Source organism: Fragaria vesca, linkage group LG3 (genome assembly GCF_000184155.1).
Source record: "Fragaria vesca subsp. vesca linkage group LG3, FraVesHawaii_1.0, whole genome shotgun sequence".
Classification (NCBI taxonomy): domain Eukaryota; kingdom Viridiplantae; phylum Streptophyta; class Magnoliopsida; order Rosales; family Rosaceae; genus Fragaria; species Fragaria vesca.
In genome coordinates this window covers 16,626,445-16,643,602 of record NC_020493.1, presented here as the reverse complement: position 1 = coordinate 16,643,602, position 17,158 = coordinate 16,626,445, and the positions used below count along the sequence as shown (strand labels likewise).

At 36.7% G+C, this 17,158-nt stretch overlaps 4 protein-coding genes and 1 pseudogene across 5 annotated transcripts in view; all 5 read right to left on the bottom strand.

Moving 5' to 3' along the window:
• Positions 1 to 2,158, bottom strand: part of LOC101299946 — a 4,851-nt gene extending 2,693 nt beyond the window's left edge. Inside the window, exon 1 of the mRNA XM_004295834.1 lies at positions 2,035 to 2,158. Coding sequence (XP_004295882.1) covers positions 2,035 to 2,158 — 124 coding nt within the window. The remainder of the gene's footprint in view (positions 1 to 2,034) is intronic.
• A 653-nt stretch (positions 2,159 to 2,811) lies between these two features.
• LOC101309517 lies at positions 2,812 to 4,868 on the bottom strand. Its single transcript, XM_004294502.1, has 2 exons — positions 4,675 to 4,868; positions 2,812 to 3,354 (listed from the first exon to the last, which is right to left on the bottom strand). Exons 1-2 carry the CDS (start codon positions 4,793 to 4,795, stop codon positions 3,065 to 3,067), a joined length of 411 nt encoding a protein of 136 aa, XP_004294550.1. The 5' UTR covers positions 4,796 to 4,868; the 3' UTR covers positions 2,812 to 3,064.
• Positions 4,869 to 5,943: 1,075 nt separating this feature from the next.
• On the bottom strand, positions 5,944 to 8,365 carry LOC101299657 (annotated as a pseudogene). The gene is made up of 2 exons (XR_184382.1): positions 8,331 to 8,365; positions 5,944 to 7,648 (listed from the first exon to the last, which is right to left on the bottom strand). The product of XR_184382.1 is annotated as a monodehydroascorbate reductase-like (transcript).
• Positions 8,366 to 9,797: 1,432 nt separating this feature from the next.
• On the bottom strand, positions 9,798 to 11,521 carry LOC101307765. Its single transcript, XM_004294496.1, has 2 exons — positions 11,134 to 11,521; positions 9,798 to 10,255 (listed from the first exon to the last, which is right to left on the bottom strand). Exons 1-2 carry the CDS (start codon positions 11,441 to 11,443, stop codon positions 9,882 to 9,884), a joined length of 684 nt encoding a protein of 227 aa, XP_004294544.1. The 5' UTR covers positions 11,444 to 11,521; the 3' UTR covers positions 9,798 to 9,881.
• Positions 11,522 to 13,308: 1,787 nt separating this feature from the next.
• LOC101313196 lies at positions 13,309 to 15,049 on the bottom strand. The gene is made up of 3 exons (XM_004294514.1): positions 14,919 to 15,049; positions 14,562 to 14,765; positions 13,309 to 13,608 (listed from the first exon to the last, which is right to left on the bottom strand). Exons 2-3 carry the CDS (start codon positions 14,760 to 14,762, stop codon positions 13,552 to 13,554), a joined length of 258 nt encoding a protein of 85 aa, XP_004294562.1. The 5' UTR covers positions 14,763 to 14,765; positions 14,919 to 15,049; the 3' UTR covers positions 13,309 to 13,551.
• Between the last annotated feature and the right edge of the window lie 2,109 nt (positions 15,050 to 17,158).

Here is a 17,158-nt window from a genome sequence, read left to right as displayed (position 1 = left end):
TTTTTTTTGTATTTCTATTTTACATATACTATTTTTTATTGTAAGTTTATATTTGTTTTTAATACCTTATGATGATAAATTATTTTAATACTTTTTTTTAATAATTGATAGATCATTTATTCAAAAAAATAATTGATAGATCATAATTTTTGTAAAAATATTTTTTCACTTTGTATATGCATATGACATGTATGATAATATAAATATATAAATGCTTTAATAAGTATGTGGTAAAACTATAAAATAAAATCAATAAAGAAAATAATAAAATGCAATTCATTATTATTGAATTAGAAAGTTTAGTAATGTTACTTTTTGTTTAATTAGTGTGTTTAATAAGATATATATGTCATTTAATAATTCATAATATAATTAGGTCAAGTAAAAAAATTTAGAGGTTCCAATAATCGTACTCTTAACTAATATACAACCGGAAACAACCTACCTGGTTTCCACTATTTAGATCCTCATTGTAGATATACTGATTCTAGGACACGGTTTTATTTGTCTGCACACATAATCAAGAACAAGCGAGCTAGCGTGGCACTTCTCGAACTTTGATCTACGAGCAAAGAAAGCAAATAACCATAGATTACTCTTGAAATCATTTGAAGGTTTGGAACAACACATGAACACAATAACCGTATGTTTCAGTTCTAGGAAGAATAACACCTATAGCTAGCATCAGTATACAGAACCGACGGTACGGTGGCCGTAGAAGGCCGTAGAATGTATATCTAAATTAACATAGATCTGGGAGTGTTGAAAGAATTTTCTTATCTTTGTGGTATATATCCCAGTCACTAACAATGAGAACAGTCATTGAATTAATGGAATATATCAGAAACAACCTCACGTTGGCAAACATGAGTTGGTTTCATGACAGTATGAGATGAATGAGCAAGGGATAGTCAAAGCTCGAAGCAAAAAAATTACCTCTTCCTTGTTTAATACCTTCTTGTCCTTGTCACCAGTGAAAAACTTGCAAGATCCATAGATGAGTAATCCCCATCCTACTAAGGAGACGATCACAAACTGCCACCAACCAGGGAAAGGGCTACTTAGCGCAAGGCATATATTTCTACAGTGAAACTACTCATCATATGTAGTAAAGTTGAATTTGCACAGAATTAAGCAGTAGTTGTGACTTGTGAGTCGTAAGTAATCAGTATATATATTAGGAATTTTTGGTGCTCAAGCAAGCAGATCCCTTAATTCAATTAAGGGAATGGACAACTTAATCAACCGTTCTCAGACATATATCACTTCTTCTCTCCCTGATTCTTCTCTGAACTAAAGCCTCACGGGACATGTAAACACCCTCGATTAATAGCTTTGGAAATTAATCAACTATATTTGCTTTCTGGAATAGATCCTCCTCAGAATCTAATAAACGAAAGCGAATCAAAAATGCTAGAGAATGTGTAGCATTAATTGTTCAAAAGTGAAAAACCTACTCAATCATAACTACAATATATGTGTACGTGATTATGTAACACAGATATATAACTATATAAGGAGATCAGTTTGGAGCTTGGAACAAAGGAAAAAAAAAAAATTGCAATAACACTCGCATGTTCTTCTTTCCATTTAGACGGGCTCAAAGGGCCCTCCCAAAAGTTCACCTTTGGAGGTCCATGATGATCTGCATTACGGTAAAACAAGTAAGTACATACATAACATTACTGAAAATTGTCAACTCAAAGGGTAGCTAGCTAGCCGCCTCAATAGAAGAATCGATCGAGCTTTTCCACGATTTTCATTACTTGAACAATTGAGAATTAGCCAAACTAGATAAGAGTGCAATTGGTGAATCCAAAATCAGTACAACGTATTACGTACTACACCAAAACCAATGATCGATTGGCAAAAAAAATATAGAAACCATGCAAACATTGCCAGACAGTTCCACCCAAAGATTACATGTACAGATCATATACATACAAGTGTTGATTCAGATACAACTTCTACTAACAGAACTATAAAGAGGAAGAAGATGAAGTGGTAAGGTTAGAGGTCAAATTATTACATTACCAGCACCGCCGGCAAGGCCACGCCGTTGGACGAGGGAAGCAGCTTGAGTGTTAGGAAATGACTTGGGAGAGGAAAGCCGCGTCATATTCGCAACTTGGCGAGTTGCAGCAGTCCACGGCGCCATTGATCGGTCTCTCAAATCTCAACTCAACTGTGCTTAATAGTTTGTGAGAGAGAGAGAGAGAGAGAGAGAGAGAGAGAGAGAGAGAGAGAGAGAGGATATGTGTGTGGAAGGTTTGAGAAGCTACACTAGTTCCAGAAACAAATGGGAAATGGTTACTTTTCAGTTTTACAGTAATGCTCTTCACGTGATGATGACAATATCATTACACGCTGTAATAATTCTCCTGATTACCATAATACTTGTATCTAAAGATTAATGGATTTTTCGGTAATTTAGTGACCAGGTGAACCATAATAAGGTAAGATGAGTTGCACCATCAAAACTGGGGAAATTCTAATAACGTGTTAGAGTTTATAAGAATTAACGATATTTTATCTACAATTGTCAAATGATTTTGATTGTGAAGCTCATTCCTACTGTATTAGCCCCAACCTTCAACCGTCGCATTAGTGTACATGTAGCGCCTGGGCAGCTAGTAATACTTTAGATTTATCAATGCTACAACTTTCTTTCTTGTAGTTTTTGAACAGATTTTGGTGCCCGGTCTAGCCCTTGTCTGAAGTTGACTCAACAAATACTGGACTGCTGATTGCTGGATTTGCATTGTGTCTAACATACAAGAAATACTGACTACAACTAGTTAACTACGATGTGTATATGCAACACAGCAGACACCATCCAGCTCAAGTTCATGATCGATTACATCCCTATCAAATTCCAGGTTTCCAGTGAAAATGTACTTGATCACACAGTACAATGTAATCAAAGCTTGAGATACTTCAATTTCTCACCAATACAATTATGCATTACATTGTTTCTATTACGATATTCATTTGCTACCTTTCTTTCTCACCTCAACTGTTTCTTTCTTTTACAGGCATTTACGTTCACTCATATAAACCTCATTTAAAGACGGGAACGGATGAAGATCTTTTTCCTATTATTCTCAGGAACATCTGATCCATGAATGCTTTCATCAGGCATCTTTTTTGGATGATCTGATCTCTTTACAGGTTTGGCTGATATCTGATGCTGCAGTTTTACAATATTCGACTCTTCCTGCATCTTCTCCATTTTTGCTTGCATCTCCTCCGTCCCTAACTTAACATCTTGTGGTTTCTTCTTGTCATCCAGACAAGTTGAAGGAATTTGATCCTTTAATCGTTCCTGCACAATTTCATACACTTGCTTCCTACCTGCAGCGCGAGAGCAATGTTAAAAGAAAACAAGACTTACGGATGGAAAGAAGTGGGGAATGCAGCAAAAGCTTTGCCCTAGTTGAAAATACATAGTAGTAGTCAGTTCTGTGAATCAAGGGCCTTGCAGAGTAAGATAGTTCTGATCAGCAAAGACGAGTTTGAACTTAAGCGTATTTCCAAGTCAATGTTACCTAAATCACAACACTCTAAGAAAAAGCAGAATACAGAATTATATAAAAGATGGGTTTCATCCTTTTCAGCATGGGATGAATGCATTACAAGCTGAACTTTAGAGCAACCTGTCAAATTAGCACTTTAAGAAAGAACAGGTTCTTCTACTGGAAAGAGCAATAGGGAAACGTATGCCAGTGGGTTCCCGAGATGATGAAGATCACTGAGACCATAAGATGGGAAAGATCCCTAAAAGATTGAAAAGATTAAATTCTATTAAAGAGTCAAGAAACAAGGCCACTGTCAGACCGGCAGACCCTGTACCAAATTAAACTGATTAGTCCAGTATCCTGCACATTAACAATTCTGCTCAATAAACTTGCAACTCTTGATCCTTACGCCAAGAGCATCACAGACCAATCCATGTGCTGTTTAGGTACCATTCTATACTTGAGTGAAACAATCAACGCCCAATTGCATCTTTGATCTAAACAATTCTCAAGTTATCATTGCCTCCAAATCAAATAACTATAACTGTTTTATGGCAATGTGAGATTCCTCGGCTTCCCAGGGGCTATATAACATTTCACTTCACACATGAGATTATTGACTACTGACACAGAGCTAAGCTCAACATTCATAGCTGACAGCTTGACATTAGCTATCTAATTGTTGCTGACAACTGTTTATAGCTAGAATTTCCGAAAGCCTTGTTTATAGTTGAAAAGCTCTCACACTCGTACACCCTATATTTTGACATCTAAACCAATTCATTATTTAGATTGTTTCTACATAGCCAAACAACTGCAGATAACTGCATCCAAAATTTGGTATGTGATACATAGATACTACTACAAGTCTACAATATTCCAACCTCTTTATGTTCCCTACTGTCATTGGCAATTTCAGTAAACCCGTCGTCAAGTTAATTGCTACAGAATCAATTTTGTGCATGTCAACCATAACCATGGAAAATTCTAACACATGGGCATCTTTCAGACTACGAAATGGAACTAAAAAGAGTTTAATTGAAGAGCCAAACCAATAACCAAATAAGCATGTCGATTGTTAACAAACACGAACCCAGATTAACAATTTGAATCATATAACAGAAACCCAAGAATCGCCGAAAGATGAGAAACTAACCGGCAAGGGCTTTGAATTTGAGAGAGTAGTTGATGGTGGAGTCGATAGCGAATTTGGCTATGTGGGTCAGAAGCCCGCCGGTGTTTTCTCGGCGGTCGGGGTTGGGTTTCTGCTCTTTCATCTTCTTCGTTCTCCCGATTCTAATGGATAGCGTGTTAGAATGAAATTTGGGGTCGGTCCTATATAACACTTTGTACTATGGTTATGTTTTAGACAAATTAGACTTGCTTCTTACACTTAACAGTTGACAAAGTGTTTCGTCACCTAATTATAGGGTAAAATATTGTATAATCATTTTGGTTAAAGTCGACGTCTGTTTAAAACTTATAATTTTATTTTAATCTGAATAATTCTTAAAGTCACGATTTTTCATTTAAATAGTCCTTATGGTTTTATTTTAATCTGAATAGTCCTTAAATTCATGATTTTTCATCCAAATAGTTTTTATGGCTTTTAACTGAGAAAATTATCAGAATTACTATTTTGATGAAAAATCATGACTTTAAGGACTATTCAGATTAAAATAAAATCATAAATACTATTTGGATGAAAAATTGTGACTTTAAAGACTATTCAGATTAAAATAAAATCACAAGGACTAAACAGATATTGACTTCAAACCACAAGGACTAAACAAATTTCAATTCATCATTATATGTTAAGTGTGGCTTCGATAGTTCAGATTAAAATAAAATCATAAAGACTATTTGGATGAAAAATTGTGATTTTAAAGACTATTCAGATTAAAATAAAATCACAAGGACTAAACAGATATTGACTTCAAACCACAAGGACTAAACAAATTTCAATTCATCATTATATGTTAAGTGTGGCTTCGATAGGAATGAGACACGACAACGGAAGGAATGAATATAAGTGGTTGGATTATTCCTAATAATATCAGGAATTTTTAGAATAGAATGTCATGTGTCGAGATCAATTAGTTAAGTTGGGACAATGTCGATATTATGTGTCAATGGATTTAATAGTTTAACACAGCATATGTATCGGCACAAAAGTCAGTACTTTAACTAGCTAGTCTTGTAATAAAAGGCTTTACACTAGTGTTTCAATTTCAACCACACTATATTGAGAGAGTACCTCAGATAAAGAAAGAACAATGTAGCTTATCAGCAATCAAATAACACAACCATGATCAAGATTCAAGAACACACATTAAGTTTAACAACATAAACAAGAACAAGAACAAATCATGCATCAAGTTGATACAGGTATGTAAAGATCAAATCCTCTTTGCAGAGTTCCATTTTACAAGTGAGAGTTCCTTACCATCTTTTAAGCAAAGAAATAACCACCCTTTCTCAGTCGATCCAAATACTTATCAGCTGGTGGTTGAATCCTTGCAATTTGTGCAATAGCTTTGTTTTCTTGAGCTGTGCCTCCCTCTAAGAAAACTCCCACAATCTTCCCATTCTTGATCCATGCTGTTCCAAACTTTGGCTTCGCTGACGCCGGATTGTTATCTCCAAATAGCACAGGATCACCCACATTGTCTCCATAAAATGTCCACGAAAGATTGAAGACGCGCGAATAGAAGTATGGAAGATAATCATACTCTGGAATAGATCTATATTCTTCACTGGCCTTGATAATTTTCACTGCTTGCTCTGCTGATTTCCTAGCATGGTCAACATGCTCCACTCTTCTCATGTCACTGTACAACTTCATAGGGAAAGTAGCCACATCGCCTACTGCATATACATCGGGATCATCTGTTTCGAAGAATCCATCAGTTTTGATTCCACCTTTAGCAATATCAACCTGGCCTTCAAATAAATCAATGAGAGGTTTTGCACCAACACCAACAACAACAATGTCAGCTTCCAGCACCCTACCATCCTTGAGTTTGACTGCTTTTACCTCTCCATTCACACCGGCATCAAAGGCAACAGCAACCGTACCTTTAATGAGTTTGATGCCTTTGTTCGCATAGTAAGCCTCGTAGAAAGCAGCTATCTCTCGAGTGAAAAGCCGTGGCATGCACCATTGTTCTGGATAAACCATGGTAACATCAAACTGGTTGATTCTCATAGCAGCTCCAACTTCAAGACCAATGTATCCTCCTCCAATAACCACTACCTTTCCCTTTTTCTTGGCTCTAATTTCTTCTACAAGCTTGTCAGCATCACTGATTTCTCTCAAGCAGAAAATGTTCTTTGCTTCAGCTCCGGGTACACCAAAATCTGTCAATGTTACTGCTCTGGAACCAGTTGCAATTATCAATATGTCATAACTGAATTTCATCCCAGCTGCACTGGTGAGGATCTTTGAGTCAAGATCTGCTTTGATAATTTCTGTGCTAAGAATTAATTCAATACCTTTCTCCACATACCACTCTTGTAGCAGCCTCTCTCCGCCACTTCCAACACAGACATTGAACTCTGGAAGTCTTGCAGCTCCCTCAGGAAACAGGTAGGCCTTACTAAGCACAGGACGTTCATAAGGCGCTACTGCTTCTTTTGATATGATTGCTAACTCACCTGGCTTGAGCCCTTGTTTGACAAACTCCCTGGCTGCATATCCAGCTGCAATTCCACCACCAATGATCAAGTACTTGAAACACTTCTCCGCAGGTATCCCACTATATAATCTTCCTTCCTGGAGCAATTCCTTAACCTCTATAACTTTTTCATCAACAAGCTTCCCAAGATGTTCACGTGAGAGAAATTTCCTTTCACCGATTTGGAAAATAGTTTGTACTTCAGTTTTGATCCTCTCTGCATTTTCTAACCACTCACAGACTTCATCTTCTTGTCTTTTGATTGGATGAGGAGGCTCAGCATCTAGCTTTTGCTCAATATCTGCAGTTTGGCTTTCTAGCTCTTCTAACAATCTTTTGAGAAGTTCCATATTTCCTTCAAGGTTTCTGTGATACTTCAACCAGCCAGTAATCAGAGTCCATATGAGTAGTATTGTTTCAGTAATTGGCTTCAACAATGCCATAGGTAAGTTCCTACACATCAGTAATGCGAGAAACAGTACGTCACCCTAAATATATCAATCATATATTCAGTAATCAATAATCAAAAGGATCAATGAAAAGAGGATTTCATTTGTCTGGTAACGAGCAATCAGAAACGAAAAGTAGAATATAAGATTAGCTGGACCTAGTAACTTGAATGAAGTAATGCTTAATTGCACTTTTAAAATTAATTTTATCTTCCTTTTTCCCAACAATTATTGCTAACGATTCTTCATTCTATTTAAGAAAATCAACCTTCCTGCAGCTAACTAGCTTTGATCTATAAAAAAAAGTGATCAGTAGACCTTATGAAACCAACAATCACCACTATTTTTCCTAGTTTGGTTTAAATTAACCTCAAAATACAGGCCTCTTGTTGCATCCCTCTTTGAAACCTCAAAAGAAAAAAAGAAAAAAAACCTCAAGATACATAGGATGCTCGAAATTTTATGCTAGGTTTAATATATTGTGATACCTCTAATAAATTGTAGTGTACGTGTAGTAGTAGTTGTTATGTTTACTCTCTCAAGCTGTTGCTTGCTATGATTTAACTTCAAATTAGTTCATACCTGTTAATTATCTGATTAATTTCTTCACTACTATGGTAAATTGGTTACTAATTAAATCCATTAAAGCTTGAAAATTTATAAGTAAAGCAAACATGTATATGTACCTGGCCTCACTGATGCAAATGCTTTTCGGCAAATGCGACAATCCCAATCCTCTAAGAAACTAATGAGCAATGCTAGTTAAGTACATATGCATGTCAAGGATTTACAATCAAAATCATGGTCCTTTATAAGAGAAGTGAATAGCAGAAAGAGCCGAGCTATGTTGAAGCAAGGCATCTGATTGTTTGGTACTTAAGGAAGCAAAGAATGTGACTGACAAAAACAAATGAGGCCCGAAAATAGTTAAACTAACAAATTAAACACTTTTTTTTTTGGTCCGAGTGTTTAATAAGTTAGGTACTTGGCCTTTTCTTGAAACAAGGGCAAGAACATACATACATATGCTTGACGTTTTTCCTCCACTTCAATGACAAATAACAATAGCAGAACACAGCAAAGGCAAGAACAACTTACCTCTTTGCGCTTCCAACTCTATCTTCTTCAACTTTATAACCAGCATAAACACATAACACTCTCCTGGCATGGCCTGAAGTTGTTGTCCATCGATTTTCGGCAACGGAGGCGGAGGCCTAGGCGTCACCTTTGTGGCAGTTAGATCGGTGCCGTCCGTTTTCGTCAGTTGGTGATTGTGGTGCACCATTTGGTTTTCAAAATTAGACAACTTATTTTAATTTGGTCATTGTTCTTACAAAGCATTGGTTAATCTTAAAAAACTAACGGTATCAAATAGTAAATTTTTAAAAATTTAACGAAGTGATTGATTTCTAAAACCTGGAGTGATAAATTTGACAGAATGATATATAACAGAATAGCTAGATAAAACTTAAGGTAAAAAGTCGAATTTAAAAATTCTAGGGCAAAAAATTGGCTGTTTTTTTTAATTAGAAGGTCATATAGGCAATTTCATTAGTCAAATGGCATGTTGCTAACTCTAGGGCAAGTTGAGGACTTGCCGACTTGGCATGCTAGCACCATTACATATTTTCGTTCATTTATTTCTAAACAAAAGAAATATTGACGACAAAAAAGAGAGACCATAACCTCCAACCCAACCCAGCCCAAACCACCTCCAGCCCCCACCCACTTCGTCGGACTGCCCCCTGCTTCCTCCGGAAGCATGACCACGCCAGGGCAGGCCACCATGACCACCCCAAGCCACGCCACAACCCCAGCTCTGCCCTAACTCGGATCTATCAGATCCACGATCCTATCCAGCCCACGAAATGGGACAGAAGCCAACAACGAAGGAAAGAACCAATGGTGAATAAGGGATGAAACTCCCATGTGAGCACCCATAAACCTCTAGGTAAAGTGATTCTATCTATTAACGGAAAACCATGAAAGCCTTCATAGATCAGGTTGTTGGAAGATAGAGTAGAGATGATGTGCGGTATCAGGTGTGAGGAGTCATGGAGGTTTGTATATCCGAAATTTTTTTTGGAAGGTTGGCAGGAAAAGGAGAAACCAAGTCCAATAACAAGGCTTCAAACATTGTATTCAGAAAGTTATTTACAAGGAGCAAGACAAACCCAACCACAAGGCTTCAAACGAGACAAAATCAATTAAATCATTGCTCCATCTTATCCACTCTCCTACTTGATATTGTCCCTTTTCCTGGGTGCAACCGGAACCATTATATCATCACAAAACTGCCTGAAAATGAATTCCTTCATTATAAAGACTCTGATCACATCTTCAGGCTTACGAGTTCCAACTGAATGAATGTTGGATCCATATGCAGACTCAGACTCCATATCTTCTGGTTTCTGCCTCGCATTTGAATGAACGTTGGCGACACTGGGAGACTTCAGATCTGCACATGGCTTATTCAGTTCCTTGTATTCACTTAACTCTTTCTCCAGTCTCAATAGTTTAGCCTGCAATGCCTTCCCATCCAGTTCTTGTTTATTGGAATTGTTAAAGTCATAAATGGACATGGCACCAATATTATAAAATGCACTTCCACCTGCCCATTAGTAGAAGAAATACGGCTTAGACTAGAAATGAAATCCAAGCCAATGCAGAGCTTTGATTAATAACCATGGAACCAAAGGCTAAGACAGATTTATAAATATTTATCTTTTCAAAACTTTATATAACGAGCTATACATATAAATGAATTTACATCAGTGATGTCACATTCTAGAACCACCGCCATTTCTAATTAAGCTATACAAAATCAATGCCACGATTGGTTCAGTGAACCCCAAATGTTATGCATAAGATAAATACCCGACACTGAAAGCGAGATCGGAGTAGGAAGACCCTGAGCGGAGAAGTTCTTTTCCCAACCAAAGGCCTAGCCGAATTGAAGTTTACCCTATATTAAATCTAGCATGCTTAAGACATGTCGTAACTTGTTAGAACCCAAACAATGCAGATAACAGAGAAACATGTAAATCATCGAAGAACCCTAACAAAGACACGTATGGAGATTGGGGGTTCTCCATAATTATATTGGCGCAGCAGAATCACTGCAAACTCATATGATTCAACAGAATTGCATTCTTAAGACAGCCATGGTGACAAAATTTTAAGCTAGATTTGACAGCAAAATCTTTCGAGCAATGCTGTAGTAGAATCACACATCACCCGAAGTTCAATTAGCTAATCATCCAACCAATCCTTTGCTCTATGTAGTATATTACACCACGACTAATCAATAAACTAGAAGTCATATCAAGCTGACAACGTATCAGTAATGCTCTCGCAACTGTGTTTCTACTATAACTCTATAATCAGAAATTTAACCAAATAATCTAAAAATCAAACTGATCGCACAACTCTAAGGTAAAAGATTAAATTCAAATTAAAACGAGTGCGACTAGGATGTAAATAAATTACCTGGGACGAGTTTGAAGGCCTCATAGGTTGCGTTTTTAGCGACGATCGTGCCGAGTTGGGCGATCTTGGACCAGGCTACCTCGTTACAGACGTAAGGGATCAAGTTACCCCTGACGGCGCCGTCGACTTTGGTCACGGCGGAGGAGCCATAACCGTAAGCGGCGGAGCACACGTTCTTGGCGGCAGTTCCATCAAGTGCGATGCGCTTGAGCGAATCGGTTGTGGGGCACCAGCCTTTTACGGCCGTTAGATCCGGCGCGTTCCGTTTCAGGGAATCGGTTGTCCCGGAAATGGCGTCCCATATCCCCATATTCTCAGTTGCTCAAAACCTGTGTTGAGGCTGGTGAAAGTTAGAATCTTTCTACTTCCCAGTTTCCCATGACAAATGTGAATACAAAGGTAAATCGAATCGTTTTTTGAAAAAAAAAAAAAAAAAAAAAAAATTTAAAATAGAAAGAAATAACTTAGGTGACCAACTATAGTCGGTTATGAGTAACAAACATCAATGATAAATGGATAAATGTCAACAATAATCATAAACAAACATGTGAAATACTCAAAACCCTCAGTCCCTCATGTTATGTCCTTAAATTGCAGTCAAGCATTTTAAAATGGACATGTGTCTCATGTTCATTGAACACGTGTCTCATGTTAAGGTGACCAGCCCTTGTTGTTACCGAAGTCAGGTTCAAAGTAAAATTGGTAACTCAGTAAGCAGCGTGACTTGTTGGTTGGCTAACTTAGAACATCTTTAGCAATACTAGCCATTTTTCAGTCAAATTTTAACTAAAATAGCTAACACCAGTAGTCTCTAGTTCAACTAAAATTTGATTTATATTATTGATTAAATAAAGAAAAACTAATTTAAATGTGTTTTAATATTACATAAAATGACTAAAAAGGAATACATTTAATTAACATAAATTATAGAGAGTCTCATCTCGCTAGCTATATTTAGCTAGCAAGATAGCTAAAAGTTAAAATAGCTAGTCACTAACTAGTGGAGCTGGTAAAATTGATAAAAAAAACTAAACTCGCTCTCTAAAATGGCTAAGAAACCAACATAGAGTCTGCTAAAGTTGCTCTTATGTGACATCCTCGAGGTCATAGATTCAAATTTCACTTATACACGAATGAGCGGGTTAAGAGGAAAGATTATTATTCAAAGCTTTGAGCTAATGAATAGATCGGCCGCAACCACCGTAAGATATCAAAAGCTTCAATCCAATAACCACAAGAGTGAGTGCGTGTGTGTTCGAGAATGTATAAAGCAGGTTAAACAAAAAAATAGGAAATACGTAATAAGAGCCGCTAGGCAGATTTCAGTGTTTCACTGTCATTGGCTTAAAAGCCATTAGTTCATTACTAAGCTATCCTTCATTACTTCATTACATATCCACCACCGGAACTAAAACCCCAGAAAAGCCAATTTGCCAGTACAAGAAAAATCCTCAAACTGTATGTATATATCATGCTAATCTCTTCTCGCTTGAATATTCTGAATTTCTGATGGATTAAGCTATCTAATAGGATCAGAAAAGTGGTGCAGACTGCAGAGTTCATCCCCGCTATTTTTGCCGATCCGTCTGATGAGTTTCTCCCTCTTCCTACCTTTTCCTCATCTACAACTAAATAGAAAGAACTGCAACCCAAAAGGAGCAAAGATGAAATGTAGCATTGCAGAGCTAACTATGTCCTCACTCATTTACTAAATATTGTGTCCATGACATTATAACATCACAAATTTGGAAACCAAAATGACGGATTGCTAGTACCTCTTCAATCAAAAGCATTTATCAACACATACATTTGGAACCACCAAAGAGGCAAGACTGAAATCTCTATTCACAAGAGGTAAAGAAAAGAGTAAAATGAAAAAACATCAGCAAGAGCAAGATGTTCCGAAAGAGAGAGTGCTGTACGAAACAGTGAAGATGGATTGCCTAACAATGAAAAATAAATGAAATTTTAGCAAAATTATATTTCAAATTATTCAAATGGGCAAATCAGGTTTCATGATCACAGTATTGTCGCCACATAACAGAAAATGGCCCCAGATAAAAAGACATGAACAAGGTGTGTGTGTGCTCCTCCTTCGTCCAAGTTGTTTATATGTTTTACTGCCAGGAATAAATTATAACTGTATGCATGTGTTGTTAGCTGAAGCTTTTTCAAAAAATTATACATCTTTTTACTTTATATTGAGCTACTAAAGTCTCATGTCTTAACAGAAACATACATACAGAAGTTCTCATTCTTTACAGATTAACAACAGAACGAGCAATGAAACATCTGTCAGCATGTCGGAAACGAACACTACAATGAGACTAACATGTAATTACATAGATCCCAGATTATGGTCTGTAATTCCACAAAATAAGTTGAACCGGAACTGACCACTGCCTTGAAAGGTTCAGTTCATAGAGACAGCCCAGCAAAAAGCAATTCCAACTCCTGTTCTTGTGATGTAGTTCTCTGTGGTAGAAAGGAGCATCAGGAAGAGAACAACAGTATCAGATGTAGTCGGAGTTATCTCCTAACTATAATCAGAATCATTTAGAAAAAATAAAAACAAAAGCAGAAAACAAAATCAAAAACAATATTTCATGCTGCATAACAGAACAAAGTGATCATTAACCAAAACTTTTCAAAACCAATTTCTCTATTGTGGCTCTCCATGTCTTTCTGAAGTACCTACATCTATAGATTTTACAAGACGGGTAGCCCAGTGTGGAGCATCTAGCTACTAACCAGTTTATGCTCATTTGTGTTTCAGAGGAATGATAAACTAATTGACTTTGAGGCAGTCAGATGTCATTAACTCCATGACCATAGGTTGGTTTAAGGAGTTCACAGAGGCTAATAAGTGGTATGAAACCGCCAAAACCACAACAGGCTGGGTAGAAGAAGCCAGGACCTGTGCTCCTCTAACTCAATGTGGATGGGGATTCTGAAGGCTAAGACGATTTAGAGAGAGGAGGGAGCAGTTTTTAGAGATCAAGATGCTCCCTTTCTGGCAGCTATGTCTGAACAAATCCAGAAAACTTCTTCCGCCTCAAATGCCGAACTATAGTGTATCTCGGAAGGCTTAATTTTGTGCGCGTCACGGTTTGTATTCCTAGATACACCATTGAAACCGGCAGGCTAATTGTGGAGAACAATTATCTACCTAGTATCCGATCCATCAGGTTATGTAGTTTGTATCCTAGACACACCACGTAAACTAGCAGGCTAATAGTGTTTGCATGGGATCCTCTTCTATCGAGACAAAGAATTGGATGTTGCTACATTACTGATTGCTTCTCATATGATATTAAAAAACAAGCCAAGGTTAAGTACTGAAACTAAATCACTAGAACACCAACACGAAGATATGAATAAACTTGCTCTACAGCAGAGCAAAAATACAGCAGATGATGTTTATTCACCTGAATGGAGAGAAGCTGCAGAATCTTATTGAGAACCCGCAATCGGTGCGAAACGTAGGTACTGTTAGCAGGCAGCCTCAGCATTCGCTTCACTTCTTCTTGTACCGATGCCTCCTTCTCTACAGGCCCCATTTCCTTCCACGGAGCTTTAGGCTGGACGCCACCGCTACTATCCTCCATGGTCACATCAACCGTACTCATGTCCTTCAAAAATCAAGAGAATCCATAATCAAGCACAATTGAAATCATCGTAATTTGGTAGTAAAAGCTAGGGTTTCTGGATTTGGGGGTTTAGGAAATTTAGATTTCTAGGGTTCAGTATCGAATTGGGGGATAGGGGAAGGAAGAAGGACTTACCGGTTAACAGGTCGCGCTGGCCGATGACGGAAAGGTAACGACTTCGCCGGAGAGAGGAAGTTTCAGAGAAAGATGGAAAAGGCGCGAGGACGGAGCACGGAGCAGAGTGTTGTGTGACTTTCTTCTGTATCGGTTTTGGGCTTCCACGCTGATCAACCCAACAATATTGGGTTCATATTTCTGAAAGAAATCATTTTCGGCCTTAATTATTTTCTGGTGGAGCTTTGAATATATTAATATACTCTAAAATCATATTAACAATTTAAATCATGAAGCTTCCAAAATTCGAGCCTTTTATTTAACAAAAGTAATAAAGAAAAAAAAAACATTAACAACTTAAATGCAACAACTAGAGGTGGTGGATGTCAAGTGCCTATTAACAATTTAAACCGGTTCGTACCGTATTTCATATTTGTACCGCATTTATGATGTCAAGTGCCTACCGCTAGCAACAACTATTCTTGTTTATTAAGTGAGTCTTTCACCAATGAAATAGAGATTTATGCCACTACAGTCATCATTTACTAATTGTAAAAAAAATAATAATAATATTTAACAAAAACAGAAACGAATGTTTTCATAAATTTGAGGTTGGTAACATTCCCGCTCTCAATCAATTTCCCCTTTAATTTTCTATCGAACCACCATACATTACCAATACTTGAATATTCTCCACATATCTCCATATGCTGTAATTGGCTTGGACTCTCCTTTTTATGTATCAACCACTTGTGTTCAATAATGCCTTCAAGACTCTCCTTGATGGTGAAGGAAGCACCATCGACGTGTTCTCTAGTGGAGGAAGCACCCTCGAGGCCTCGACGACCTACTCCTTCGATGGAGCTTTATAATTCTTCATCAAGTCATTGATAAACCGATTCGATTTAGAGTTTTTTGCAGTGATTACCATATGTCTTACTCTGGTTTTTTTTTACCCGCATCATCCAAAGAACAAAAAGTTACAGTAGACTGATTAGAGTTTGTTTATTTCCTTCTGTATGCTTGACAAGTAAAAGGTAATTAGCCATAAGTAATACGACCATGCAATCATACAAATATGATTATATGATAGCCAAGTTACCAAAAGAGTTCCAATAAGAAAACCATCGGTAAGAAAAAATAGAATCGGACAAATCAGTAATCAAGACTTCTCAACAGAATGGAATAAAATATTTCATACTAAGAAACCCACTAAGGGGATCCGGTCATGATGTGGATTATCATCACATGGCCAACCCTCAACTTTTTTTTCGCTATCCCACTTTTCTTGAGTGGATGGATATATATTCCCACCTAAGATATTCTCTTTCCTTTTTGTGAGAATGATTAATATGGCAGTTTAAATTTGAAGTTCATGTGTTATCGTTTTGTTGCATCAATTGGGGAAAATAACTTTGAAGAAACATTTTCCTACCTAGGAGGACGACTTGTTTCTTCTTTCTCACACATTGTTTTAGTTATCATTGATATAGACAAACCGCATTATATTGACTAGCCTTTCTACACGCACTTGCGCGCGTGCAGATGTACGTTTTATGTCAATTTGATAATTATTGTAAAATCTTTGTTAGTTTCATCAATTATTATACGATTTTCATAAACAACAACTGTACAAAATTCAAATAAAAATGACACAATTGAGTGAAATAGTAATCGAAAACAAAGTCAACCCACATATAAATTCCATTTTGAAATAAAGTTGACCAATAATTAGAAGTAAATAAACATTAGCACATTACATTGTATTTAGATAAGTTGAATCCATCAATTGAATTAAAAGGGAATTAATTGTGAAAGCTTACTGAAGTGCGGTTTCTGCCAATTTCATAATTATCGTGCGTTTTTTTTAATTCGATTAATTATTGTGCGGTTTTTATAAAAAAATAGCTCCTTGAAATCTAAATTTTTTTTAAAGAAAGCTGAACAATAATCAACAGCCAAGATTTGTAGAATTAGAAACATATAAAGAGTATCCATCAATACATGTCATATGTTGAACATTAGACAATACTAAGTTAAAAACATGAGCACATCACATTCGTTTTAGATATGTAAGTTGAACCCATAAATTGTATTAAAAGGGAATTAATTATGAACATTAACATTTTCAACATCAATTGTTGAGTGAATGAAGTCACAATATCAGTTTTGTACCATCAACCTAATTAAGATGAAAAGATTATTTTAAAATCCATAGTTCAAATCTTAAAATGAAATAAGGGAACAATGAATAGAATGAT